The sequence below is a fragment of the Macadamia integrifolia genome, chromosome 10 (assembly GCF_013358625.1).
Source record: "Macadamia integrifolia cultivar HAES 741 chromosome 10, SCU_Mint_v3, whole genome shotgun sequence".
Taxonomy (NCBI): Eukaryota; Viridiplantae; Streptophyta; class Magnoliopsida; order Proteales; family Proteaceae; genus Macadamia; species Macadamia integrifolia.
The window spans coordinates 19,176,904-19,203,978 of record NC_056566.1 but is presented as its reverse complement, the minus strand read 5'-3'; the positions used below and the strand labels follow the sequence as shown (position 1 = coordinate 19,203,978).

General features: G+C 38.8%; 6 protein-coding genes, 1 long non-coding RNA gene and 1 other non-coding gene across 12 annotated transcripts in view; 5 read left to right on the top strand and 3 right to left on the bottom strand.

Annotated features, from left to right (window-relative positions):
* The first annotated feature begins 1,974 nt into the window (after positions 1 to 1,974).
* On the top strand, positions 1,975 to 10,620 carry LOC122091544 (protein CDC73 homolog). Of its 3 annotated transcripts, XR_006143960.1 has the most exons (5): positions 1,975 to 3,226; positions 3,495 to 3,577; positions 3,734 to 3,842; positions 4,654 to 4,731; positions 9,299 to 9,681. XR_006143960.1 is itself a non-coding variant. In XM_042661560.1 (4 exons), the coding sequence occupies exons 1-3, from the start codon at positions 2,164 to 2,166 to the stop codon at positions 3,824 to 3,826; spliced, it is 1,239 nt and encodes a 412-aa protein (XP_042517494.1). In that variant the 5' UTR covers positions 1,976 to 2,163; the 3' UTR covers positions 3,827 to 3,842; positions 10,435 to 10,620. The 3 variants fall into 3 exon arrangements, 2 of the variants coding, with proteins under 2 accessions (XP_042517494.1, XP_042517493.1); XM_042661560.1 differs by lacking the exons at positions 4,654 to 4,731; positions 9,299 to 9,681 and adding an exon at positions 10,435 to 10,620 and having other exon boundaries at positions 1,976 to 3,226; XM_042661559.1 differs by lacking the exon at positions 4,654 to 4,731 and having other exon boundaries at positions 1,978 to 3,226.
* Positions 9,975 to 11,248, bottom strand: LOC122091546 (non-specific lipid transfer protein GPI-anchored 5-like). The gene is made up of 3 exons (XM_042661561.1): positions 10,684 to 11,248; positions 10,396 to 10,458; positions 9,975 to 10,300 (listed from the first exon to the last, which is right to left on the bottom strand). Exons 1-3 carry the CDS (start codon positions 11,003 to 11,005, stop codon positions 10,173 to 10,175), a joined length of 513 nt encoding a protein of 170 aa, XP_042517495.1. The 5' UTR covers positions 11,006 to 11,248; the 3' UTR covers positions 9,975 to 10,172.
* On the top strand, positions 11,051 to 11,345 carry LOC122091547. The gene is made up of 2 exons (XR_006143961.1): positions 11,051 to 11,187; positions 11,279 to 11,345. It is a non-coding gene; the product is annotated as an uncharacterized LOC122091547 (long non-coding RNA).
* A 2,218-nt stretch (positions 11,346 to 13,563) lies between these two features.
* Positions 13,564 to 15,476, bottom strand: LOC122091327 (non-specific lipid transfer protein GPI-anchored 5-like). The gene is made up of 3 exons (XM_042661196.1): positions 15,073 to 15,476; positions 14,001 to 14,138; positions 13,564 to 13,902 (listed from the first exon to the last, which is right to left on the bottom strand). The coding sequence occupies exons 1-3, from the start codon at positions 15,416 to 15,418 to the stop codon at positions 13,787 to 13,789; spliced, it is 600 nt and encodes a 199-aa protein (XP_042517130.1). The 5' UTR covers positions 15,419 to 15,476; the 3' UTR covers positions 13,564 to 13,786.
* A 1,171-nt stretch (positions 15,477 to 16,647) lies between these two features.
* Positions 16,648 to 16,720, top strand: TRNAR-CCU. Its single transcript has one exon. It is a non-coding gene; the product is annotated as a tRNA-Arg (tRNA).
* A 515-nt stretch (positions 16,721 to 17,235) lies between these two features.
* LOC122092150 (non-specific lipid transfer protein GPI-anchored 20) lies at positions 17,236 to 19,130 on the top strand. The gene is made up of 4 exons (XM_042662483.1): positions 17,236 to 17,697; positions 17,778 to 17,804; positions 18,605 to 18,640; positions 18,779 to 19,130. Exons 1-4 carry the CDS (start codon positions 17,352 to 17,354, stop codon positions 18,973 to 18,975), a joined length of 606 nt encoding a protein of 201 aa, XP_042518417.1. The 5' UTR covers positions 17,236 to 17,351; the 3' UTR covers positions 18,976 to 19,130.
* A 1,534-nt stretch (positions 19,131 to 20,664) lies between these two features.
* LOC122091241 (non-specific lipid transfer protein GPI-anchored 25) lies at positions 20,665 to 22,797 on the top strand. 3 transcript variants are annotated; one of them, XM_042661101.1, is made up of 4 exons: positions 20,665 to 21,153; positions 21,917 to 21,952; positions 22,170 to 22,344; positions 22,429 to 22,797. In XM_042661101.1, exons 1-4 carry the CDS (start codon positions 20,757 to 20,759, stop codon positions 22,463 to 22,465), a joined length of 645 nt encoding a protein of 214 aa, XP_042517035.1. In that variant the 5' UTR covers positions 20,665 to 20,756; the 3' UTR covers positions 22,466 to 22,797. The 3 variants fall into 3 exon arrangements, with proteins under 3 accessions (XP_042517035.1, XP_042517034.1, XP_042517036.1); XM_042661102.1 differs by having other exon boundaries at positions 20,667 to 21,153; positions 22,435 to 22,797; XM_042661100.1 differs by having other exon boundaries at positions 20,666 to 21,153; positions 22,170 to 22,797.
* A 2,424-nt stretch (positions 22,798 to 25,221) lies between these two features.
* Positions 25,222 to 27,075, bottom strand: part of LOC122092431 (proteasome subunit beta type-2-A-like) — an 8,175-nt gene continuing 6,321 nt past the window's right edge. Inside the window, exon 3 of the mRNA XM_042662746.1 lies at positions 25,222 to 25,828. Within this exon, the coding sequence (XP_042518680.1) occupies positions 25,496 to 25,828 (333 nt within the window). The 3' untranslated portion in view covers positions 25,222 to 25,495. The remainder of the gene's footprint in view (positions 25,829 to 27,075) is intronic.

The following is a 27,075-nucleotide window of genomic DNA, read 5'->3' as shown; positions in this document are numbered from 1 at the left end:
TAAATGATTCGATTTTGGTTTCAATTTTCAGACCAATTAATTAAACGGTTCAATTTGATTTTAACTGTTTAACTTGCGGTTTCAAACCGAATTAACACCATCAAAATTGAACTATTTACACCGTCAAAATCGACCTGTTTAAACCTTATATGACTTACTAAAATTATGAGTTTCATGTAAACAAACCAATGTGAGTTTAATTTAGAGAAGAAGAAAGGAGCATAGAGGCTGTCCAAGATGAGTTTAATCTAGTTAAAACCTTGCCCCTTCAATGCCTCATTGCTCATTGAATTTGATACAAGATTGAAGTTTTTAATCAACAAGGACAAATTTTAATAGGTATGCGAATAAACTAGCAAACTGGTTGCTAACCGTTTAGAAACCGTATGGATTAAATCACGATCAAAACCATGTAAAATCACAAAATATGCACCATTTAAAAACCGTGAAAACATAATCATTTATTAAACTATTCTAATTTCCTAAAGAATAAGCATTTAATAAATAGTTTGGTTTTGGTTTCAGCCAAATAAATATAAATCAAACCGAACCATATCTTATACACCAAAATCAAATCGATTAACACCCTTACTCATCTGTATCTATCATTCCATGTGAAATGACCTATATAAACAAAAGAGATACAGGTTGAGGGACGCTTTGATGGAGGTTGCGCTCCCCCATAGGAAACAACAACCCTCTCCCTTCTGGTGGTGTCATGTATTAAAGAAACGGGTGTTCTTGTTTGTCTTTATGCTCTCAATGGTGACGATTTTTTTAGAAACTCAAAATTCACCCCAAATTTAAGCTATTCTTTTAGAAATTGGCTATGGATGGACTCCCCTCTAAAGAGACTTTGCACAAATGGATGGATTTAGACACCACTTGTGACCTTTGTCATTGGGAACAGGAAAACACTCAACATGTTTTCCTTACTTGTGATTTCATGAAAAGGATTTGGACAATGGGCCCTTTGGGTTTAAGAGAGGCTTTTGGGGCAGCAGTCCAGGGAGTACTACATGACGTAGGAGAATCTGTAAAGCAAGGAAGGGTCATGGATAGAATATGGGCTATCTAGAAGAACTTGAACATCTAATGAAGCCTAACCATTTTTTGAAGTGGCCATGGACCACATTATCAAGTAGAATTGAACTAAACAACTACCTCTCTAAACCTACCATTTGTGTAAAAAATGATGACCTTGGTCAACTTGTTAAGAGGTTTGCATATAAAGCTATGGATCGTACAACTAGGATCTCATATGACAAATTATCTGTTAGAGTTTGATCAATATGTAATGTTCTTGGTTTTCTTCGAATTAAAATAAATAAAAAAAAAAAAAAAATCCTCCCCCGAAAAACTACGAGTAGGGGTGTCAACGGTCCGGGTCGGTGCGGTTTCGGTCCGGTTCCACCGGTTTCGGTGTGAGTTTGGAAGTGACCGAAACCGACCCAATAAGGATTTATTGGTTTCGGTCCGGTGTCGGTTTCGGTGCGGTTTGGGTTCGGGTTGGTACCGGTTTGGATTTATTAGGTTCATTTCGGTTTGGATCGGTTTTTTAAACCGGTATGAAGCCATTAGGAAACAACCAAATGATGAATTGTTGAACTTTGATTTCTTAAATCGATTTGTAACCGGGTTGGTTTTGATTTTTGGTCTAGTTTGAATTCGATTTTCCATACAAATGTATATAAAACTATTCAAATTTAAATTTTTTTAATGAATTTTGGAGTGTTTCGGTTTCGGTCCGGGTTTTGAGCCGGTTTCGGTTTGGTTTCGGGTTCATCCGGTTTCCGGTGCGGTTCGGTTTGGTTTTGGGGTTACAATACTTGAAACCGAACCGAACCAATAAGGATTCGGTTCGGTTCGGTCCGGGTTGTTATCGGTTCGGTCCGGCCGGTTTTACCGGTTCGGTTTAGGAATTGACACCCCTACGTCACACTGTCACAGCAACGGCTTTCTCAATTCGTTTCCAAATACACCCTCAGTTTGTAGAAGAAATTACACACTGGACCACTTTTACCGCACTGCTTTTGCCCTCTAACGCCACCTGTTTCTCCCTCATTTTCTCTGCAACTCCTTCCGGCATCCCTTCGATTCTCAAGTACCCATCTTCTTCTTCGAAGCTACTCTCGATTGTCGATACCCCATTTTGTTTCTCGCATGGATCCTTTATCTGCTCTCCGGGATTTTACCGTACGAGGCGAGTTGGACAAAATCGTCAAGGTCGGCGACGAATTCCGATTTGGTAACGACTACATCTTTTCCTGCGGAGCCGAGACTGCGTATCGATCCAAGCAAGGAAATCTCTACACCCTCGAAACCCTTGTTTATTACGTCAAGAATCACCATATCAAGCACACTGAGTATCTACAGAACGCTCGAACGCAGAAGATCCCAGCTGTTACTCTACCCGATCGTAAACCCTTACTCGAGTACCTCCAAGGCAAAGTTGCATCAAACGATGCCATCGAATTTGTCGTCCCGCAGAACCCCAGAGCCGCTGACCCTGTACCTATCGACGTGGAAGAGTATCGGCCGGAGGATCCGGGATTAATCGGAATTCGGTCTCCGGCCGATGAAGTCGAAGATGAGAAATCTAGGGTTAGGGTTCCTGAGAAGGTCGATTATGTCTCTATGATCAAGTCTTGCGAGAGACCCTTGAAAGATCGGGAGCTGTTGTTGGAGTGTAGGCATAGAGACTTTTATAGTGTTCTTGTAGCATCGACGAGGCGGGAGGAGGAACGACAGCGAATGGAGTCGCAGCAGAGAAAGGATGGGTTGGTGGCCAAGAGCAGGTTGATGGGAGCGGATGACAGAGGTTTAGGGTTTTGGAAAGATGGGGAGGATATGGGTTATGATTCTACACCGAAGCCAAAGATGCATTTGAAGGGGAGTAAGATTGGTGAAGGTGTTCCGATAATTCTGGTCCCTAGTGCATTCCAGACATTGATCACGATTTATAATGTGAAAGAGTTTCTGGAAGATGGGGTCTATATACCAACAGATGTGAAGGTGAAGCAGATGAAGGGAGCTAAGCCAGATTGTGTAACTGTGCAGAAGAAGTTTAGTCGGGACCGGGTGGTGACAGCTTACGAGGTTAGAGATAAACCATCCAGTTTGAAGGCAGAGGATTGGGATAGGGTGGTTGCAGTTTTTGTATTGGGAAAGGAATGGCAGTTCAAGGATTGGCCTTTTAAGGATCATGTTGAAATATTCAACAAAAGTAAGTCTGGAAAGCAGTGTATAGAACTTTGCATTATATGGTGGTGTTTGTGAATTTGGGAATTGAGGAGTAGATAGACTCTGCTCTTATGTGATTCTTCAAAGAGTACAAATGGGTAGATAATTTTTGCATATAACTTATTTTAGATGAATTTGGCACTATCTAAATTGCTAAGGAGTTCAGGTTCATTCTGTTCTTAGCTAACTTGAATAGTCTCAGGATAGAGAAACATTTTTCTAAGATGAAATATCTGTTGAATCATATGCAGTTATTGGGTTTTTCATGCGTTTTGAAGATGACAGTGTTGAGTCAGCAAAGATGGTGAAACAGTGGAATGTGAAGATCATCTCGGTGCGCAAAGAATCTATTCTTATTTCTTTCCTCCCTCTTTGCCCCTACACTATAAGCCATCAAGTGCTTTCTTTTCTTTGGGCATTCTATACATTTGATTTTCTTTTCTAAGGAAGAGCCTTGCATGATTAATACATGTATAATTTCAATGCACAGATTAGCAAGAATAAGAGACACCAGGACAGGGCTGCAGCTCTTGAGGTATGGGACAGGCTAGAAGAGTTCATGCGGTCACGGTCACATAATTGAAGTGCCAAGTTAATTTGTAAGTTTCTGATCCTGTTTATGGTTGGCCGTGGCATCTTTTTTGGGTATAAAACATTAAAGCATTCCAGTTGTCAGTTTTTCGAATCCTTCTATGCCATTTGTACACTTGATGTGACAGAAGATTTGGTAATTTTGTTGTTACAGGATGAGAAATTATAAAATTTATGTGTTCGCATGAGTACGTATCTGTTTGTGGTGTTTGCATGTTCAAAGGGATGACACTGAAGTAGAGATGCCAATGTCACCTTTAACTTATGGAGCAAGAATGATCACTTTACTGATTTCCCATTATGGGCTGTTCAAATTCATAGAGTTTGGAACTTATCAACTCATGGATGAAACAATTATTCATTTCAATGGCTCAATATGAGATCTCTACAAAATTTGTGATGTGGATGGTGATTCCACACCCTCAATTTGATACGGGTAACTAGGTTTGTTTGGGATAGGGATTGAATCTTGAATAAGATTCAGTTGTAGGGATTTAAGGAAAAAGAATGTTCATATGGTGACCAGTTAATGTAGGTCCCCCCTTCCAGTTAATGTAGGTCCTCCCCTTCTCTTTAGAGGGTTATATGAGGTGTACGTAAGCCTAGGTTCTTTTTTATGGTTCCTGGATACTTCTCAATATTCAATCATTTGCAGCTTAGTTTCTTAGGTGTCTATGCAATTGGCTATTGTAGACTGGTGGGATACTATGAAAGTTTGAAACTGGATGCTAGGTTTGATGGTTTGGGAAGGTTAGAGTTGGTCATGATGGCTGATGGATCTTGGCTGGTAATGATAGCTTATGGTTATTGGCGGAGCAGGTATGAAGGTAAAATAAAGAATGAGAAGAAAAGGAAAGAACATAACCAGGAATCCACCTTGAATGTCGATTATAAGAGGTAAGCTGAAAAATCTTGATTCATCAAACTGTGAGGAATGTATCGGTGTAGATGCGTGTGTGAGAGGGAGGGACCTAACGCCATGACTGAATTAATGACACCTATAGATGTCAAGGCGTCCAGGCGGTTTGCCTGGGGCTTAGACGACTATCACCTTATTGCACTGTATGCTGCTTTATATTTTTTGCCCTTATTTATGTCAAATACCATTTAAGCATTTGCTTAAGATATTATTCATAAATAAGCAAATACCCCTTATTTGAATCCAATAAAAATATTTTAAAAATCAAATTTTAAAATGATAAAAAGTCAACCCCCCGTCCAAGAACAAAAATTGGATTTTTGGTTGTAGGGTGATTTTCAACTTTCAAATGTTAAGATTTTTCTCAATTCTGAAAATTTTATAAATCTTATCATGGTAGAACATTGCTAAAAACCAAAAATCTGGTAAAATAATCTTTTGACAACTATGATGTCAATTAAATTATTTGCGTTCAGGCGATTTAACACCATTCACACACTTTAAAATAAATTTGACCGGAACATAACTTTGTTATAACAACTCAGATTTAAGTAATCTTAGACTTGTTGGAAAACTAGTTTTATGTTATACCTAATACAAAAAGTCTCATCTAAAAATGAAATCATTTGACCAATAAAACTTATTATAGAAGAAGAACATTTCTCTAAATGCCAATAAGTCATGTTGATTTTTATGACTTGATGTGAGTGTGACTATGTTGATTTTTATGACTTGATGTTGATTGGTTTTTTATGTCATAGGGTATATATTATAAGGGAGAGGGATAGGTATGCTAGCGTAGTACCTAGGAATTAGGAATGCTAGCGGAATATTAGCTGTAGGATTTATTCATCCTAAATGTAACTGTTGGATGGAGAGAAAAGGTCCAAAGCTTCAATCCATCGCTGCTACACCTTATTTTTCCAGCATCTGAATCCTTCGCCGGTGAATCCAAATCCGACGCTCTCAACAACTCTACAGAGGCCGCCACCACCACCATCACCACCACCACCACCACCACCACCAACGACGATGAGAATAACTAGGACACAACCACCCTAAAGAACCTTGAAACCACTAAAGACTCTTCATCCACTTCCGATCTCGATTCCAGCCTTCCCAAGATCTCCAAAGACATTGAGCGCTTCCTCTCTCTCCTTAAATCAAACCAAACCCCAGATGAAATATTAGATTTTATGGAGAAGTTCGCGAAGCTTGGGACTCTGCCAAGGCGGCTGAAATTACTCGCATCCCAAACCCAGTTCTACCACGTTGTAGCCAGAGATGAACATCTTGGAGGGCAAGAAAATGATGACGATAATGGATTGTCATTGATTGATGAAGATTTGAGTTATTCGAATGGATTGTCATCAATTGCCATTCGCGAAACACCAACCCCTCCCCTCTCTCCTCTCTCTGCTAAAAAGGAAGAAATGAAGATTTGAGTTATTCGAATAGGAACAAAAGTAGAAGAAATGGATGACGATAATGGAAGGAATCTCATCGAGTTTGTACAAAGGGATTAGGGGGAAGTGGAATAGAAAAGACTACAAGCCTCTCGATGGGTCTCATCATTCCCGCTGTTGGAAGATCTAGGTAGTGGAGCTCGCTTCCTCTTCTTCCGAAGACGGAGTTGGGCAAGACCAGAACGAAGGTGGTGGTCGGAGACTGTTTTGACGGATCAAGGTGACGCCCATGGTCAAGTTTTTTGCTGGCGTAAACCAAAGAAGTTCTCAGAACCAAGGTGGTGGTCAGAGGCGGTTCTGGGGGATCAAGATGACACCCATGGTCAAGTTTTTCGCCGGCATAAACTCACCAAAGAAGTTCTTCGGCGTCACGGTCACGGTATGATGGCAAAGGATACCATGGAGCAGCGATATTGGGTAGGTTCTGTAAGACCTCGCCACATGAACGGATGAGATTTTATTTGTTTCATCTAACGGTTAAAATCCCGCTAGCATACATTATTCCTAGGTAATGCGCTAGCATACCTATCCTTTTCCCATATTATAACATACAAAATAACTTTAGAAAATAGGGAAAATAAAAAATAACACATGGGCGATTTGATCGTCATGGCAGCGCCATAGTCTGCCAAATCGATTAGCCATCCCTCCACCGCCTTGGGTTGCCTTGACACCGTGACAACTATGTTGACACCAGGAGATTTTAAATAAAAATTGGGTTGATTTTTCATATTTTCCTTAAATAAAAATTGGGCAAGTAATTTCTATACTTTGGGGAATTATTTTTCATATTTTCCTTAAATATAATCTTCCTTTCTGTAGTGTGTCATCTTAAACGAGCTACTTGCTTCAATCATGCAAGCTTCCCAACTTATTAATTCTCAAGGTTTCCTCTTCAACATTTACTTTTGTACTTGTGCATCATCATAAGTATTTTGAGGGCTGCATAACTTTTTGAGGCACTATAGTACTTGAACTTTTCTAATGTGGACGAAGGTTTTCTTACTTGAAGCGACTCATTTTGTAAGTTCTAAATAGTCATCATTCTCTACTGACTACTATAGCTGACCCAATTCTTGTATTTGATACCAAATCCAAAGAATATGAGGTTTAAAGTGTACTGAATTTGATATTGAATGCTTTCTGGCATACTTATGGGATTTGCGGTAATTGCATTACACGTTTTTTTTTTTTTTTTTTTTTTTCACTTTAGTACTTATATTGGTTGGATTGACATGTGTCACACCTTTGGTAATTAGGTTTAATGTTGAACTAATTATTGCTTAGCATGCCATACGTAACAACGGCTAGAGTTATGAGTTCAATGTTTCCTAAATTTATTTATTTTTAATTGGCAGCTGATGCAGCTCAAAAAGTAAACTTGAAAATATAGAAGAATTCTATTGCCAATAATAAGGAACCAAATACAAGGGTCAGAGAGGACAACTTAATTCTGAGGTAGTTTGTGGACTCACCCCAAGAGGGCCTCAAACTCAAACAAGGACTCACTTAACCCAAGAGTGGGACTCACTCACCAGGAGGTTTTTAATTGTTAGTGCAAACATCAAGAAAAATACGAAAATAAATAGACAATAGATTCGCACAACACAGAGATTTAACGAGGTTCACACACCAATGTGGCGTGCTACGTCCTCGGGCGAAGAAAAAGATGTTTCACTATGTAGAAGAGAGATTACACCCAAACAGCGGCGAGAAAACTTGCCTTGAAGCCCTAGCTCGAAACCCTCCCCAAATACGATGACTTTCTCAACAAGACAACAATACATTATGTACTCCAAGTAGCGGGTCGACCCATCGGGTCTCGGTCAATCCGGTCACGGGTCGACCCTAGGCTTCCATCACAGATCTCAAAAAACTTCCCATTCGGGTCGCCACCAAAATATGTCAGAACAGGTCAAGAATTTGAGACAAACTGAACATAAATAATTCAATGTTCAGTGAGATGACTTTTCTATTGACTAAGTCGCTTGAATTATTGGAAGGAAATGAGGCTTTTGGCCCGGCTGTTCCCACTAGAGAGGAGAGTTTTGACTGCGAAAGAGGCTGGGACGCGGCACAAGAGCTATTGGAACCAAATTATTCTTCTCTTATTTACTATACTTCCGAATACAAACATATATAGGGAAGGGAGTACTAGCCGCTGAAATAGAGCCGTTGGAATAGAGCTGTTGAAAAAGAACCTTTGAAAGAGAGGGAGAAAGTGGCGTGAGAATTAAATGCTTATGAATTATGATGTCATGGGATCATTAATGACTAGTGACATTATGATTACATCATTCTCCCCACTTTGAAAGAACTTGTCCTTGAGGTTGGGGTGACCATCTTGTCTAGCTAAAGATCTGAACTTGCTTTGATACCAAGTTGATACTGCTAAAAAAAAAGAACTCGAAAATTCAGAAGAATTCTGTTGCCAAAAATAGGAACCAAGTACAAGATAACAAGGGTCAGAGATGAGCGCTTAACTTTAAATCGCTTGGGGACTCACTCAACCCAAGTGTGGGACTTACTCATCTCAAGAGAGGCCTCAAACTCGAATGAGGACTTACTCAAACCAAGAGTGGGACTCACCACAAGAGGTTACATTGGAATCAAAATATTCTTCTCTTCTTTTTTATACTTCACAATACAAATACTTATAGCCGTATAGGGAAAGGGAGAACTAGCCGTTGGAATATAGGCATTGCAAAAGAGCAGTTGGAAGAGAGGGAGAAAGTGGAGTGGACATTAAATGCTGGTGAGGTCATGACTAGTGACATTATGGCTACATCACATTCTAGTTACATAAATTATTTTTATCTTTATTTTTTGGGGGTGGGGGTTACAATTCATACAAAAATTTAGAATTCAACATAATACTCATTACTATGTGCGATTAATAATCCTCTAACAGTAATTAAAGAAATATTGATGAACTCATGAATACTATTTTTTATGGTCCACTACTTCAGTAGGTTCAGCATTCTGCGTATGTGTTGAATGCTGACACTGGAGCCATTTCAGTACCCAGTAGTGGGTAGATATGTGCTCACTGATTTTGTTTACCCATTTTGTGAAACAGATGAAAAAGAAAATTTACATCAATCACTTAATGTTGCTCGGTTGGACTTCCCGGTTGGGACAAACAAAGATTGCCGGGTATACGCAGAGAATGCTTGGAGATTAGCCATTGGATTCTATGTCCTAAATTCTGATTAGGGTTTGGCTTGCAGTTTGAGACACTCCTGGGGAAACCCTGGCATCTCTGGAGATAGTGGCGTAAAGCATGTTACTTGAGGATGCATCTCATCTATGTATTTGCATTTTGTAGCAAAGTGTACAGTAAACTTTGCTTTTCAGTTTTCTGTGTTGTTTTAAGACTCTTAACTACTTTCCACCATGTATCAATCTCAATTACCTTGAAAACAATTCTTCTAAATTGAATTTTGCACCAGTTCCAGAATATTTTCTTTTGTAACATGTAAAGCATGCACCCAATGATACGTTTGCACTTGTGGCACTTTTTGGTTTTTTGGAGGTGGGAGGGTGGGTTGAATAAAGGTGAGTAATTTTGATTCACTATTATCTCTCCTTTCTCCCTTGTCTTATAATTGATTTCCTTGCAGTTCGTCCTTGGTTCTTGATTGATGAATTGCCTTCCCCCAACACCCCCACACCCCAAATAAAAAATAAATAAATAAAAGAATGATGAACATGGAATTGCTTACAGGATCTACAGATCTCCAATTTTCCAGTCATTCGGTAACTAATATTTCATCTTTATATTGAGAGGGAGAGCGAGATGGCTCGTCGTACAAAATCATGAAGACCCATCTCAAAAGAATAAATAATACAATCCCACTCAACTAGGGAACAAGAATAAGAAATTTAGAGAATCATGGATATATGTGTAGGACATACTACAGGCGACAGGGCCGACAGTGGACAATCAGAACTTAAAAGCTGGTGAAGATGGAAGAAACTGATGCAATGGAGAGGAGGAAGAATAACAGAGAAAATGACAGTTTGCTATTGCTTCCATCTGATGAGCTATCCGATGATGGAACAATCTGTATTCCACTTCCTGCATCGATGCAAACATTGAACAATGAAATTCCATTTTCAACAAAATAACTTCTCATATCTAAATTGGTGAGCCTGTCTTTAATTCTCTCATACCTGATGGACTGCTATGTGAACTGCTTGCTGTTCCTGCAGGTGATGATGGTGAAGCAGCTGCAGCTGCCGCACAATAAGTGACAAGTTGGCATAAGATTAAATTCCATCCTGAGTACTGTTTATGCTGCTTTAATGTAAATAACCTTGATTTTTTCTAATAACCTGAGGCATCTCAAGTTTCAAGGATAGAGGAGTATTGGACTGAGTGAGCTTAGAGGACTAGTACAAGAGTTCCTCAGTTTTGTTGGGTTTGCATATATATCAGGACAATTAGGTTTTTTCACTTACCATTGCACTTACTAACTGGTGGAGTTTGAACATTGCAAGCATCAGGGAGTGCCAGTGCCTGGGTTTGGTTGATGTTGATCCCCAACGAAGATCCTCCACCATTGAGGACCTGGCACAGGCACTGTGGCTGTGACGACACAACACTGGCAAGCTGGGAGCAGCAGGAGGACGATGGAGTTGATGTGTTCCCTGTAATGTAGTTGAGACATGGAGACATGCTTACAAGTGCATTTGTGCAACTGGATTGAGCTGAGGCTCCTGCCCAGAGCATGGCCATGAGAACTGCTACCAAACCCATGATCTCCATGGCTCTTCTTGCCATTTCAATAGACTTGGTTGGACACACTGGATGTGGATGGTGTTGTAGCTTGGAATGAATGTGTTTGAGATGTGAGGATAAGTGAGACTTTGGGAATGGAAAGAGCAGAATAAGAGAAGAATGGGGTTAGTGGTTAATGCTAGTGTGGTTTATAAAGGAAGAATCTTGAAGAAAGAGACGAGAAGGTAATATTATTTTGGTGGCCAAACTTGGCCTACTTTTCAGGTGAACTACTCCCACCTTCTAATCTCTCTGTATTGTGGCCTTCACTGACAGGACTCGAATATCTTGGAACTACTCTGTTGAATAAATGATAAGTCCAGATCTGCTAACTATTCTCTTATACCTTGGAAGAAGCATCTGGGTGGTGTTACTATATTCCTAAAGAAATGGATGTGAAACAGAAATCGACTCTGGTTTGTACCAAAGATTCAATTTCTTCAGTGCATGCCAAGGATTTTGTTCATGGCATCAGATTGGTAGAGTCGGTAGACCCATATGTCCCCTGGTCATAAGATCCAATTGGAGTTTGCCAATTGGCAAAATTTTGTGGATTGTTAAGAAACTCAAACTTATCTTAATGAGGCCATGGTGTGGCATTTTCCACATGAGTTTGCCTAAATCCATAGGTTGTGATGAGCAATTTCCTCTACAGAAAAAATGAGCCAGGGTTATCTGGAGTTCACTACCACATTATCTCATGGGTTCTGACCTGAGACTTGTTAAATGAAGGTAGCCTTTAGGTTGAAAGAGTTGGACCGAGTTTCCCTAAGGTCACGAATCTGTTCATTGCGTGCCCTGAGGGCTATTCGATGGGGAAGAGAGGAGGGGGGAAGCGGGGTAGGTGAGGTTCACCGTGCGGTCAAGGAAAACTTTGTCTGAAAGAGTTTTGATACCTAATCTGTGGAGGTGCTATTGCTATATCTTGGAATTCAGATTCTGAAAGTGAGTGTATATAGTATTCGAATTCAAAAGCTTGAGAGAAAGCTTTAATATATATAAAAAAGGCCGGTGAACTGATATTATACTTAAGTTGGACAGGTCTAAGCTTAAAATCCACACTGAAGCTGCTTTCCTTGGTTTCCATCTAGTTGCAAGCAAAGGAAAATAAAAGTGACATTAATCTAAATTTTTCTAGTAATGACTATATAAATTACTTAAAAATTTCTTACAAAGTATGGTGATTAGCAGGTAGAGCTAGCAGTTTATATATTAATCAAATTGATTGGTCAGTAAGTAATCAGTGTAGATATACATGAATTATAGAGGAATCAACTAATCAAGTTTTTTTTTTTTCCTAATAAAAAGGGGAATTTGGTAGATTGAAGAGGGAAAGGACTAATAGCTCTAATACAAGAGTGGGGCTTTTCTAATGTGCAATAGAGGTGGGAGCTCAAATCCAACGACTTGAAATGCCTCGAGACATGTGCCAATGTGTTTGACTTAATTGAGTGACTTCCTTGGTTTCCACGGCAGAGTAGTTGAAAGCCTGAAATAGAACCTTCCCCTAAAAAATAGCAAGTTATCCATGAATCAGAGAAGCTACATTTTCTTTGAGAAATGAGCCAAAAAATCTTCAAACTCAGTAGAAATATAAAGGATTAACTGCACATGTATCTATTAGCTTCTATAGTGAAAATCTCTTCACCCAAGGAATGAAGGATTTTACATATAGAATACCTCTCTATTAGTGGTTCTGAAATTGTTCAATGGATGCATTTTGGTAATTAGGGTTTTGCTAACCTCATGGAATGATCGTAAACAAGGATTTTAAACTTTCGGGGTCGAATAGGTCCCAAAAACCCTAGAATCGGCTCATATATGAAAACCCAACGATTCGATCCCAAGAACTGTATATTAGCCGATATGGAACATCTAGAATCAAGGTCAATCACAACAGGATTTGATTTCAAGTAAGCTAATTCAACTGAACCGATTGGTCATAAGGCCACTTCACCAGCCTAGCCAAACCCCGCATACGAGATCCTAACTATTTGATAAAAATAAAAAATAATTAAATTTTTATCTATATGATACATCACGTAAACAACCCGTATCTTATTATAGTCTATCATTATAAGCCTATGCCTATTTGTAGCGGTGTGTCAAGTTCACAATCGATACTTATTATAATTAGCCATAACCTGTCAATCTTTTTACATGGATTCTCTACTCGTCCTTGCTTGAAATCTCCATGTAGCAGATCCCATTAAGTTTAGTTAAGGTATTGGATATCGTTGTTATCAACAATTCTAATCTGATACCGATTTGGATTGGATCAAATTGATGTAGATCGGTTACTTTTGCCCTTACTTAAAAAAAAAAAAAAAGTCAGTTTCTTTACAGTTTTACCCCTAAAACGATATTGATCATCGATCCAATCGGTCAGGTATGGGTCTCAGCCGATACCAATACGATATGGCCGATCCGATTCCGATACTTAGAACCATTTTACCCCGACAAGTACCTGGATAACAATCCTACCCTCTTGTATCTGTAGAATGCGCCATTTGCCATGGATTAATGCAACATATTAGACCGTTACAGAAAACTCAATTCAATTTTGGCACCAACACTACTAAAATGATCATTCATTAGCCCAATGGTACAAAAGATTTCCAAACTCCATAGCGACTTCAAAATTAACACATTTATCAAGCAACTGATAATTATCTAGAAAATGTTACAGAACAGGTAAATGATACAACCGCTCTGCCACTAGCAGGATCAAGAACCCTATAAAAAGAAACAAGTCTCTAGAACCAAAGGAAAACTAATGAGAGTTCAAGCAAATGAAGCCATTATCAGAAGCAAGACAACAAGATGAAGTGGTGATTTGCTAATTCTAGCTCCCTCAGATGCCTCTTCCCCCGTTGATGGCTCCGCCTTTGATCCAGTTCCTGCATCCAATCCATCAACTTTTAATCATATTTGGTATCTCCTAAATTGAAAGGGGAAAGAAAAAATATTCTCTAAGCACATTGTGTATTTCCTATACCTGAAGGAGTGTATGATGATACTGGAGTAGTACTAGTAGAATCTGTATTTCCATTTGAGGATTCCTTTGGAACACTACTTGTTGGAGAACCCACCGGAGATTCCGTCGCTGCCGGGGAAGTCGATGGTCCATTAACAGCTGTCCACAAATGGTTTCAACTTTCAAGTACTTATCAAAATAAATATCACTGGCTAGTGGCTAGTGGCTAGTGACCATGATGTGATCACCAGTTCAACCATTCTTCTGAGAGCTTAGAGGACTAAATAAATGTAAATTTTCATCTCAAATGATCGATCTAATGAGAGAATGGTGTCCACAGGTATATAAGGAAAGAGATTTCTCATTCAACGTGGTATTAGTCCACAGGTACTAATTGTTGTGGGATTAGTAATAGGGTTCTCTTTCCAAACACTATGCTTAGTGAAGTATAACCCTTCATTATTTGTCATATGGGTTTGTCCATGAGTAGAAGAGATGGCTGGAATTACAAAAAAAATGCCATTGTATTTTATGTTCATCTCCATTTGATGGCATACTAAAATTTTGAATAAGAGCTTGAACAATTTTCCTTACTAATTTTGAATAAGAGTTTGAACAACTTCGCCTCAGGAAACGTGTGGTTTTAAGTTTGACTCCTTTTACCTTCTTGGGGCCACTTACATGGGGGTGTTTAGTGTTCTTCACTACTTTCAGTGAAAATTGAATGATTCTCATTCAACCCTGGTATGACCCGGTCCATGCGATTGTGAAGTCTGTATGAGCTCGCGGAATTAGTTAGGCCAAAGGCTTGGATACCCATCGTTAGCAAAAAAAAAAAAAAAAAAAAGAGGACTAAAATTTAGGTATTGAGATGTATATAAGGTCTTCTATCACATGGACTAACCCATGTCATACCAAATGCAAATAGTGAAGCATTATACGTCACTAGACATACTGACGCTTAGAAGGACCCCAATATCAAAATATGTACTTTGTGCTATGTTGTGTTATATTGTGTTGTCCCTCCTAGACCTTGTAGTAACAGGAGCTTCATACACTAGGTTGTCTTTTGTGTTATGCGAGGTTTACTTACCGTTGCAGGCACTAACTGGTCGAGTCTGGACATTGCAAGCGCCAGGGAGTGCAAGAGCAAGTGTTTGATTAATGGTAATGCCCAATGCTGCAGTTATACCACTACCACCATTAAGCACTTGGCAGAGGCATTGCGGCTGCGATTGAACCACACTCGAAAGCTGTTGGCAGCAGAAGGACGATGGGTTTGATGAATTACCCGTAATGTAGTTGAGGCAAGGTGCCATGCCAACGATCACACTTGTGCAACTCGAGGATTGCCCCGCAGCACCTCCCACCCAAAGCATCATCGTCACAGCAGCTATTACTGCAACTAAACCCATCTCCCTCCCTTCCGCTGCACCCATTATCTAGTGATCGGTGAATGGGCAGGTGTGTGCTTGCCTTCACTCGTCAGTATTGCTTGGGTTGGAGTTGGGAGATGGGTAGCCTAATATTTAAATTGGAAGCAGCTTTTGTTGAGTGTAGAGTGGAGAATAGAAAATAGTTTTTGGTTGGCCAACTCCCAAATTATGGGAGAATTTGGTAAACTAAGTAAAGAGTTTAAGCAAACGTGCGATTATTACTAATCTGAGTCATCTATTTCAACATTTTTCGTATGTTTTCACTTAGAGTTGTGAGAGTGCACGAAAATGTATTGGTACATGTGTGTCCGTATGGAAGGGAATATTTGATTGGATTAGACTTTAAAATTTAACATATGACTAATCTAGACTTTATCCTCTCGTCCAAATGTCAGAATGGACAAATCATCTATCCATTCGTCAATTTTTAACGTGGAGTGCAAAGTTTACTATAGAATATCTTCATTCATGGGGTTTTGACAATTGGATGAGACTTATAGAATAATTTTTTCATTTTTCTTTTAATAGTATCTCTTAGCTTAGTTATTTGAGATAATAGTGAAAAACTTTCCCCAAACAAATATAAGGACAAAATTAAAGAGCCACTTTGGCATATGGGTTGGTAGGGATAGGTAATTCCTTCTCACTTTCATCAAAGGCAAGCCAAGGAAAGCATCGGTTTCTCAAATGTAGGAGATTTGCCTTGGTTTAAATTAAAGTTGCACTTTTGGTTAAAGTCTTAACCCTTGAGGGGCACTTTTGATCCCTTCTCTTTTCTGAGTAATCAGCTTATAGACCATAGCTGCATTAAACAAGTTGAATGATCTAGTAGACTGGTTGAACCAGACTAGTCTCAAGATGGGGTTGATCAGGGGTGAATAATGTTTTAAAACATGAAATCAAGGATTCAGATTTGATTTGCTCTTGTCGATTTTTGATTCAAATTTAATTGGAATCGGTCTAAAAAACCTTAGAATCGGCTCTCAGATTTGAAAACTTGTCAATTCTAAGACTCCTTGGTATGAACAACCATATTGGATTGGCCGAAATCAAGATCAATCGCATTTGATTATGATCCTAATTCCCAATTTTTGAAACCTTGGGGGTGAATCAGTTTCCATAAAATTGGTGCAATCTAGTACTGACTTGAAAATGGGTAAAACTCCACCAATGTCCTATCTCCTTTTCTTAAAATTAATATTAATTATATATGCGGAAGAAATATATAACAAGCGCCTGTAGCTCAGTGGATAGAGCGTCTGTTTCCTAAGCAGAAAGTCGTAGGTTCGACCCCTACCTGGCGCGAATGCATTTATTTTGTTTTCTTCTTTTAATGATTTTTTTTTTCTTTTAATGTTATTGTTAGAAAGGCTTTGTAATCATTTAGGTTATGTTTGGAAGTCAAGAAAAGAAAAAAATTCATTTTTTTTGAAGAGAGATATACACATAAAAAATAGTTGTTTAATAATGACTTTTTTCTTATTATGTCTCTTAAATTATTTTCTTTTCCTAATTACCAAACATAGCCTTAATCGAGTTTAACTAGCCAATGACCATATGTGATATAATACATGGGGAAATTCCACCTAAAAAAAGATCTCTCAAGAGTTTAGACCATAGACTTTTACATGCCAACTCCACCTAATTTCTCTTTCTCTAGTAGAGGCTAGAAAGAAGCAGTTATCCATTAAATAGTCCATAGATGTTAGTTCATCCAAAAAACCAAAAGTTACCTAAAGTTGGTGATCTCCAAAACCCACTTCCAATCTACCTTTTCCATCCACAGTACCACTCTTCTTATCTCTTTATCAATTCCCTCCCTCCCCATCTCTTCCCCCAACACCACTATCACCCATTTCAATTTCATACTTGTTGAGTTGTTTCTATTAATCTCTTTATAGAATAGCCCCATATACCTCTTACTAGGACTACAATCATGGAGGGTCTCAAGGGTTTCAAGAGGTGCTTCATTGCCATCTCTTCAATGACATTGTTGATGTCTGTGATTCCAGTACAAGGCCAGACCAGTAAATCATGTACAAGCACTATGATCACTAGCTTCACTCCATGTATGTATTACATCACAGGAAGTACTGCAGGAAATTCATCTTCTCCAACTTCAGATTGTTGTAGATCTCTTGGGTCCCTTCTTAACACTAGCATGGATTGTACATGTCTCGTACTTACTGGAAATATTCCTTTACGCATACCCATCAATCGAACTCTCGCCGTCTCACTACCTCGCGCTTGTAACATGTCCGGCGTGCCGGTTCAATGCAAAGGTAAGCTTGTTTTTTGGGGTTTTCACTGCATTCAGTTTAACTTGTAAAGATTACTAATTGTGGGTTCATTTTGTTTGCAGCCTCTGGTGCTCCTCTTCCTGCTCCAGGTACCATGATAGTCATATGAAACACCTATTGAGAATAGTTCTACATCGACTAATTCTTATATCTTTGATATCTTTATATATCAGTTGGACCTCTTTACCTAATAGCTTAAGCTTCTGGTTGAACATTTCAATTTAACATCAAAGGACCAAGCCTATCATAAATGGCATATATGTCATAGCCACTCAAAAGAGTCTAGATTCTTTACCCACGTGGGACTTATAGCTGTGTCAATTGGGTGGAGATTTTGTCTCATGAGGGAGCACCCCAAATGGGTAGAGAATCTAGACTCAAAAGAGGAAGTCATACGTGCCACATGTACACCCACCTAAAAGAGGGGCAACATGTGAAACCCATGAAGGGAAGTGTTGGAAATAACCTCATATCGACTAACTGACCTAAATGTTTACACTACAACAACAACAATAATATCCAAAGCCCTATCTCAACTTAATGGGGTCGACTATATAGATACTTCAAATAAGGACGAGTGCAAGGATCCATACAAAAAGATTGACAGGTTATGGCTAATTATAATAAGTGTCGACTGTCAACTTGACGCACCACTACAGATCAGCTATATGCTTATAATGATAGATTATAGTAAGGTATTGATTGACTACCTGATGTACCATATGGATTGGTCAAACCAAAGCGTCCTACATGTATTACGTTCACTACCAAGACAATCCATACCCAACTTACTTTTATAAAAGGAGGAATAAGAAAACGAATTCTTGACAGCCCCACTAAGCACGAAACCTAAATGTTTAAACTAACGATGATAACTGATTTCTTGTAGGTCCTATTGCATTTGGGCCAACTCTGTCTCCTCCAGGTAATCTGCTCATATAGTATTTAGTTTTGGCTAATTGGATCACCTCATGCACTGGGCAGAGGTCACAGTTAGCAAATCCTTCCTGTCTTGTGTCAATAGAGCTTATCTATGATGTTAATGGCTTCCTTTGTTTGGCAGCTTCTACAGTCCCTAAATCAACATCTCCAGCTCTGGCACCACAACCAGAAATCCCTACTGGATTAACTCCAACATCTTCACCGGCGAGTTCAGGGACCCGTCCAGTTCTGACCCCATCATCTGCCAATCCCTCTCAGAGTTTCTCACCATCTCTCCTATTATTTGTTATAGGATTACTGGCCTTGAAGTTCCATTAAATCTGAGATTCTATTAATGGTTTTGTTTAGTCGTGTGTGTATCCTCTATATATTGAGTATTTATTGGCGATTGTATTCTTCTTTTTTTTTGGCATTGATTGGCGACTGTATTATAATTCATTAATAAACCCAGTTTTGATTCTTTTTTGATCTTATACGTTTGTCAACGGGAGAAGTTTTCCTTCACCGTGCAATGAAGGCTCGAAAGACCCCCTCCACCTCCAATTTATAGACCACTCAAATAAATTCATGGCCTTGGAGAAACTCTGTCCTTTGTCAAATATAACACTACTAAAAAGGTGCATCAAAGATAATGCCTCCCAGCAGTTCGATGTGCACTGAAAGGATTGACGTATTTTGAGAGGATCCCATTCCATCTAGGACCCTAAATGACTAAATTATCCTTTTGAACCACTTTGATGACATCATTTTATCTTGGTGAGATTTTAATGATGAGCAGAGAATACTAATTCACATTTGGGAATAATGCAGAGGAAGAGTGTTGTTACAAAGCAGGGTTTTAACTATTGGTTTCGGATCAGTTGATTCTATATTTGTTGAGACCTTGGTTTGAGAACTCGATATCGAGAATGGATCAGTCAAGGTTAGTACCGATTTAGATGGTCCTGGATCAGACAAAAATACCCCTGATTTTATGTTTAAAGCCATTTGACCATTTTACCCCTTGTTTATATTGATCCACCGATACGATATCGGTAAGAATCGGGATCAGTCAAGGCCAATACCAATTCGATCTGACCGATTCTGACCGATCCGATCCTATTCTTTAAACCATGGTTGAGAGTAGGGCCGAGTCAGTCTTGGTCGGGCCTAATCAGGCTTGACCACTTGGAAGCCTTGCACAGTGAATGCCCGTTTAAGTAAACGAGTCTAGCTTTGGGAGACATGGTACGGTTAATAATCGGGTCGATCGGTCTCGGGTTTTAATCGGACTACCATAAATGGGCCTTAATTGGGCATTAACCTAGCTATTGACTTATTTAACTTTAAACGGGTCCTCTTTAAAATTATTCCATTAAATGTGCTTGAAGAAGAATACAAAAAAAATGAGGCAAAGATGGGCATAGCAAAGAAAAATATCCAATAGTTAAAATGAATTAAGCCAAAGATGCACAAAGTAACTAAAGTACTTGATCTTTAACCCACGAAACTCAATCAATTAAACTATGCCTACATAACCCAAATTTAGTAAATTCAAATTAATTAAATTATGTATAAAAAGATGAATGTTCACATAACAATTACTATCATCTCAATTATACATATCACATACCCTTAGGACTAAATACAAATAGTATTAAAAAAAAAAAAATACAAGTAGTATTAGAGGGGTCGGGCTAGGTTGGGCTTAAAGGAGTCGATTCAAATCAAACTTGCAAATGTGTCTAGCCGGTTGGACGCCCATCGGGCTAGGTGGCTACACCATGTACTACCTATTTATAAATGTGTCGGGCTCAAGCCCAACATATTTATTAATCGAGCCAGTGTAGGTTGGGCCATAAATGTGTCGGGCTTGATTGGACCTACCGGTGCAGGCTTGGAATTGACAGTTGACACCCCAAGTTGCGAGTATTGAGAGAGATCTCAAAACTGACCCCGAGTTTTAAAATCTTGGAGCATAGTTTCCCGCCATTCGGGATTTGGCCTATAAAACGGTTTTAGTTCAAACATTATGGTTTTTCACTTTGGCAACGAAGGAACGGACGAACGAACTGAAAAGGAGGTCAGAGTCTAATCGGACTCAGAGAAGTTCTCTCTAGATGGAAGGAGTGGTGGATGTACTTCTGGTTAGGATTCCGGCGAGAGATCTGGCGCCGGCCGTTCTTGCTCTGTTTCTCACGTTGCTGGTAATCGTGCCGGCGTCACCAACCGAAGGCTGTATCAATGAGATAACGGCACTGTCCCCTTGCCTGCCTTTTATCTCATCGCCGCCTAACAATATCTCCTCCTCACCCCCTCCTACCTGCTGCGATGTCTTTTCTTCCGCCTTTAACACGACCGGCGCCGCCGTCTGTTACTGTTACCTCCTCCGCCAACCTTCGCTCCTTGGCTTCCCTCTCAATGCTACGAGGTTTCTATCGCTGTCATCTCTCTGTTCTTCGAAGAAATCCACTAATTCAACAGCAACCATGGCATCTTTGGAACATCTCTGCGATGGTAGGATTTCCGATTCCTTTCAAGTTGCTATTGATGTGTTTTTTAATTTCTGGTTTGAGTTTTCCCCATTTAAATTTCTGATTGCTAGAGTGTACGGTTCTTCGTCTCGCCATGAAATCGGAGAGATCTCACTCCGATCGCATCGCTTTAGATCTCAGGGTCCCTGTGTTGTGGCCTGTGAGTTTTTTTCTTTGGTGGTGAAATGCAACATGATTTAATTCATGAATTAGCTCATAGAGGTAGTAGTGCATTCAGCATAATCCGGTAAGTCCAAAGCTACTGATAACGATCTAAAACGATAAAAATCTCCAGAAGATATACCAGCCCTAGCTGCAACAACTATGCGCTTCCACATTCATGTTTCAGGTAACATAGGAAAAGGAACAGACCATGCTTCGTCAGATTCCTTAGCGTTTTAGCAGCAAAACTTTATCTCCCATGCATCTGTTCGAACAAATGAGTTTGTAAATCGTAAATTAGGCGCCGATCTGTTCGAACAAGAAAGGGTTTGTGAATTTTGAATTATGAATCAGGCGCCAAAACCTGACTTTTCCGGTTATCCCCAATATCTATATCACCAAAATGGGACTGGGCTTGGATTCTTCGAAGGGAGTTTTCTTTCCTTTCAATGAGGAATGGGTCCTTGCAAGCCGCTGGGCCAAGCTAATGCTTATTTTGGGTAGCAAACTAATTTGTGTTCTTATGGAATTTAATGACTAATTACTAATTTACTAATATCAAATTAATTGTTGATGTGTTACAGTGTCTCCAAATTTACCTCCTCTTCAGTACACAACAGGTATGAATTGCAATCATTTGCTATCTTCTTTATTTCCTTTCAGTTCTGGCCTTCTAATCAGTCAAATTTTCCATTGGCCATCATTCAAGTTTGAAGTTTTGAGGATATGAATTCTGAAACTCTGTTATTTTGTTAAATGTTCAACATATTTGATCAGGAAATTTAAACCCTGCTCCTTCCCATCTCATTTCCTAAATTTACTCACACTGACTTGCAGGCTCAAAAAACTCTTCAGCCCCTTCTATAAACTTGCCACCAAAATCAGATGCAAGTTCACCTAGGCCATCAGCACTTGAGGCAGACTCATCTACAATGATGCCAGTTAACAACAGTGGCCCTCTGCTTCAACCTGGAATTGTGCTCTTTCTGGTTCCCATCTTCATCAATATGTGGTACTTGACTCATCAAACTTCTTTCATAAAATCTGTGTTGCCATGGACCATGGTTGACTGCAATTTTGTTCACTGTGGATCAAGCTGCAGGTCATCAGCCATGATAGGATATGGGGAGTGAAATTTCTTCAAACTAGTCTGATAACACCTTTAGAAACTCATCACCAAGCCAGACTATATTGAAGTTGTAGCTTAGATTGTTAAGAGTAATCAACTAACGGCTCAAGATTCCTCTCTCTTAACAAGTTGTAGCTCCATTACAAGTTTTTGTACATCCAGACATGATGGGATGTGGGAGATTGGGACTGATATTTCCTTGTGTTGGTCTACTATCACCTTGAGAAACTCATCACTGAACCACAATGTATTGAAGTTGTATCTTAGATTGTAGTAAAGAATACAATAGCTCAAGATCACTCAATATACAATATGATCATCCTCATTTCTCTTTTGGATTACAAGTTGTACTCACAGGATATGAAAGCAACCTAACAAAATGGACCAGTTTACAATATCTAAAAATACCTCATCATAGGGTATGGTATTTACTGGGAGAAAAACTATTCATGATATGAAAAAACCTGAAAAAGGACACATTCCATTGCTATATCTTTAAACTCGTGCAGGGTTTTCATTCAGCTTCATCAATTTGCTTTGGCATCTCTTCTACTTGGAAAGGTTCATGACCATAAGTATCCTTGCAATAAAAAACGAGTTCAAAGACACTTGGGCACCTAACCATTTGAAACTAAACCATTTTATGACCATACTCCTCAGTTCGGGGTTGCAAAGCACAAGGGATAACAATGAATTCATTTTGTTTTCCGTTTTTTGTTTTTTGCTTTTTGTTTTTTGTTTTTCGTTTTTCGTTTTTTGTTTTTTGTTTTTTCGTTTTTTTTTTGGTTCAATTCATTGTGTTTTTGAGGTATTCAATGTACTTTAAGCTCATGTTTTCATCACCCAAAATGTAGTCATTAAACAAACGAATTTTGTCCCTCGAAATCTAAAGATGCACTCGTTCTGAATTCAAACTGAAGGCGTTTTGGTGTGATTTCTATTTCAATTACATGGAGTCATAAATTGAAATTATTGCATTTGGTATGATTTTTTTGCTTTTTATGAGGAATTGAAATCAACTTTATCTGAAATAGTGAAATAGCACAGGACCTATTTCAATATTGAAATTAATTTCAAATCTATTCTGCACTCCACTTAAATGCGCATGTCTTAATCCTAGTTATTAAATTCTTCGAATTATTCGTGAATAATTTTGCCGAACAAAATTTTACCGAATTTTACTAATAATTCTGTCTGAGTCCGAATCAAATAAAAAATTCTTGAATTTTATAGACCTTTTTAAAATCCACGAATAATTCGGCCGAACAGAATTTTATCCAAATTATAACCTAATTTTATCTCATGTAAAAAAAAAAACTTTATCTTGAATAAGTCAATAAGCCTTTAGAAAATAATGTGGTTATTATGCATTTATTATCCTAATGTTACTTTTCTTCTTTTTTTAATAGAAACCAAAAAAGCTATCTTTCCTGAGGTAATTCACACCTCTTAAAAAAAATAAAAAATAAAAAAAATCTCTCACCCCATTTTGTTTTGACTAAGTCTTACAGTCGTTATTTTCTCTCTCTAGTCTTTAAGGTGAACATGCATGGTGGGTGATGTGGGTCTAATTGAATTTGTGCTCAGTCCCCCCTCTCAGTCTCTCTTTCTCTGATTCAATTATTTGAGTAATAAGAAATGAGTTTAGAAAAAAAAAAGAACTAAATATAATATTTTTATCTTTAAAATTTAAAATTTTAATTTTTACATCATTTGTATGTTATGTACATATGATAATTAATAGATAATATGAAACAAGTATTGCAAATATGAAAAATAACATTCGAATTTTTTTTCCACTTTTTTATTTTTATAAACGAATAATTCCCAAATCCGAACTTGAATTTTATTATCTCCGCTTTTTTGATCGAATCGTTGAATTAATGAAACACATTAATCTGAATAATTCTTCATCCGAATAATTCCCGAATCCAAATTTAATAACTATGGTTTTAATAACAAAAGCAAATGTGTCATTTGACAAGCTTTAAAAGAAATGAAAGCATTTTACCCAAAAAACAAAAAAGAAAGTAAAATCTATATATTTCACCGTCCCGCCTCCAAGATCAGGACAGTGCCATGTAGGGGTGTCAATTCCTAAACCGAACCGGTAAAACCGGCCGAACCAAACCGATAACAACACGGACCGAACCGAACCGAAGCCTTATTGGTTCGGTTCGGTTCGGTTTGGAGTATTGCAACCCCAAAACCAAACCAAACCACACCGGAAACCGGATGAACCCAAAACCAAACCGAAACCGGCTCAAAACCCGGACCGAAACTGAAACCAAACCGGTAAGAAACCGAAACAGTCCAAAATTCATTAAAAAAAAAATCAAAATTTGCATAGTTTTGTATACATTTGTATGGAAAGTCGAATCCAAACTAAACCAAAAACCAAAACCAACCCGGTTACAAATCGATTTAAGAAACCGAAGACAAACCAAACCGCACCGAAACCGAAACCAAACCGAAACCGGAATTTCCTTATTGGTTCGGTTTCGGTTTCAGCTTTTCCACACCGAAACCAACTCAACCCAGACCGAAACCGAGCCGGACCGACCGATTGACACCCCTAGTGCCATGCAATAGGAGGTTTCCACTAGATAGCTAAGACCTGGGGTCCTAGCATTTTTCTTTTTTCAGTTTTTGGAAGGTGATCATATGGAATAAATGGTTCCAAATTAAATAAACTCAGAATTCCAAAATAAGAAGGCCTAGTTACCGCTCCTACCTTCAGAGAGAAGAGGGTGCAAGGGATTAAAATAGAATATATCCTTCCTATTCCCAACCAAAAAAATTCAAAATTTCAAAAGAAGCCTAACAAGTCAGCAGTCCTTCAATGTCCTTCCCCTTAAGCTCAACTCCCCTCTGGAGGCTTCAACCATAATAATGCATGTATACATGACATTTCAACAGTTTTGAACAGTAAAGAAAGCATAAAAAAAGTGCTTGATCCATGAACAGGACAATACCCCATTGTGGAGGAACTGAAAAAAGGGTGGGTGGTCCAAGTGACATGAATAACATCTGCTCAGGCTGATGAAACATCAGTGTCTTTAATGGATTCACGCCAAGCATGCTCCCTTGCTCCATCCTTGTCAACTATCTTGATCACAAAGTTAGGTGGCGCAATAACCAACCGGGTCCTGATCTCCAGAATGCATTTGTCCACCAAACTGATTGCTTCTTCCAACGACATCCCACTGTGGTAGTGTCTGTCCATCATGGACAGAGAGAAATAGGATCCATAACCGAATGCCCCCTTCTCAATCTTGTGAAATGTGGCAATGTAGTCAATGTAGTATAGTGAAGGGCCAGTCTCCTTGTCATAGCCAGCCAAAAGTATGTTGACAGAGTATGGATTCTGGAAAACCAAGTCCCACGTATCAGAAGTCTCGAGTTATTTTAGGAAAAATTCTTTCAGAACTATGAATAAAAAGCAGAAACATAAAATATCCCTTTCCAAGCAAACGTTCTACAACCACCCAAATACCAGCCATGTGGCAGATCAGATGGGGCCCAGATTTTATGGAGAGGTAGAACCCAAGTTCCCCTGCATACATAAAAGTTTTGAGTCCAAATGGAGTATATGGACAAAAAAAAAAGACAACTGAAAAATGCAAGTATGCATGGACATACATTGAGGGTATTTGACTGATTTTAAACCTGAAATTTCCATGTGGCTCAAAATAGTGGACTCATATCAGAACAGGACCATGAAAAAAAAAATCCCATAACAAAATAATTGCTTTCTGAGGCCAGGGATTCATAGCTACGGTGAAAGAGTTAGATAGTCACAGCCCTCCATATGAAGGGATGTTTGCACACTTCAAACATCAAGAAAAGCTCATAATGCAGGGCAGTGAGCAGATGACCCCAGGTAAACAACTGGGATTGGCGGCTAGATGGAATTCAATTTCCAGAGACATAACCAGTTAACAAAATCGAACCAATGTGTGTGCAAAACTAATTTCATCAGACTACGATCTACAAAGCTCAGTAGGCATTCTATCTCCATACCAGATGGTGAGTGCGTGCGGGTGGGTGGGTGCAATACTTGCTCAAATTTCATTTAATGATTCAATGACATTCAAATAGTATACTTCAAATTTCATAACAATTTACAACTTGATGAACCAATCAGAACTAATGAGATAATGATGTACAACAATGGCTAGAGCTTAAAACTACTAAATCATAAAAAGAGCATACCCAGTGCATGAGGCTCCCACCACTGTGGGGTCTGGGGGAAGGTTAAAATGTATGCAGCCTTACCCCCACTTCACAGAGAGGTTGTTTCCCAACTCGAACCACCGACCACTAGGTTGCTATGGAGCAACCTTACAGTTGCACCGAGTTCCACCTTTTAAAACAACTAAATCATCTAAATAAAAAAAGATCACAGAAGACAAAAAGCTAATTACCACAAATTTGTGAAATAATTTGCACTCTACTGGTATGTCTAGTTTACCAAGATGAAACCATACAAACCAATGTCCTAACAAAGGATTCCATTAAAAAAAAAAGGAATGCACTTGATGATGGATTATCGTTCATGCATCTGAGATGCCACCCAAACTCATCCCTGGAATTACTGATTATATGTTGTAC

What these genes read in the sequence shown, in the direction of transcription:
- LOC122091544 (XM_042661560.1), top strand. Translation starts at nt 2,164, where the DNA reads ATGGATCCTTTATCTGCTCTCCGGGATTTTACCGTACGAGGCGAGTTG. An exon ending in TGTTGAAATATTCAACAAAA is followed by an intron (nt 3,227 to 3,494) that starts GTAAGTCTGGAA and finishes AATCATATGCAG; the next exon opens with TTATTGGGTTTTTCATGCGT. An exon ending in GGAATGTGAAGATCATCTCG is followed by an intron (nt 3,578 to 3,733) that starts GTGCGCAAAGAA and finishes TTCAATGCACAG; the next exon opens with ATTAGCAAGAATAAGAGACA.
- LOC122091546 (XM_042661561.1), bottom strand. Translation starts at nt 11,005, where the DNA reads ATGGCAAGAAGAGCCATGGAGATCATGGGTTTGGTAGCAGTTCTCATG. An exon ending in ACCAGTTAGTAAGTGCAATG is followed by an intron (nt 10,459 to 10,683) that starts GTAAGTGAAAAA and finishes ATTGTGCGGCAG; the next exon opens with CTGCAGCTGCTTCACCATCA. An exon ending in TTCACATAGCAGTCCATCAG is followed by an intron (nt 10,301 to 10,395) that starts GTATGAGAGAAT and finishes GCATCGATGCAG; the next exon opens with GAAGTGGAATACAGATTGTT.
- LOC122091327 (XM_042661196.1), bottom strand. Translation starts at nt 15,418, where the DNA reads ATGGGTGCAGCGGAAGGGAGGGAGATGGGTTTAGTTGCAGTAATAGCT. An exon ending in ACCAGTTAGTGCCTGCAACG is followed by an intron (nt 14,139 to 15,072) that starts GTAAGTAAACCT and finishes ATTTGTGGACAG; the next exon opens with CTGTTAATGGACCATCGACT. An exon ending in ATCATCATACACTCCTTCAG is followed by an intron (nt 13,903 to 14,000) that starts GTATAGGAAATA and finishes GATTGGATGCAG; the next exon opens with GAACTGGATCAAAGGCGGAG.
- LOC122092150 (XM_042662483.1), top strand. Translation starts at nt 17,352, where the DNA reads ATGGAGGGTCTCAAGGGTTTCAAGAGGTGCTTCATTGCCATCTCTTCA. An exon ending in CGTGCCGGTTCAATGCAAAG is followed by an intron (nt 17,698 to 17,777) that starts GTAAGCTTGTTT and finishes TTTTGTTTGCAG; the next exon opens with CCTCTGGTGCTCCTCTTCCT. An exon ending in TGCTCCTCTTCCTGCTCCAG is followed by an intron (nt 17,805 to 18,604) that starts GTACCATGATAG and finishes GATTTCTTGTAG; the next exon opens with GTCCTATTGCATTTGGGCCA.
- LOC122091241 (XM_042661100.1), top strand. Translation starts at nt 20,757, where the DNA reads ATGGAAGGAGTGGTGGATGTACTTCTGGTTAGGATTCCGGCGAGAGAT. An exon ending in TTTGGAACATCTCTGCGATG is followed by an intron (nt 21,154 to 21,916) that starts GTAGGATTTCCG and finishes GATGTGTTACAG; the next exon opens with TGTCTCCAAATTTACCTCCT. An exon ending in TCCTCTTCAGTACACAACAG is followed by an intron (nt 21,953 to 22,169) that starts GTATGAATTGCA and finishes ACTGACTTGCAG; the next exon opens with GCTCAAAAAACTCTTCAGCC.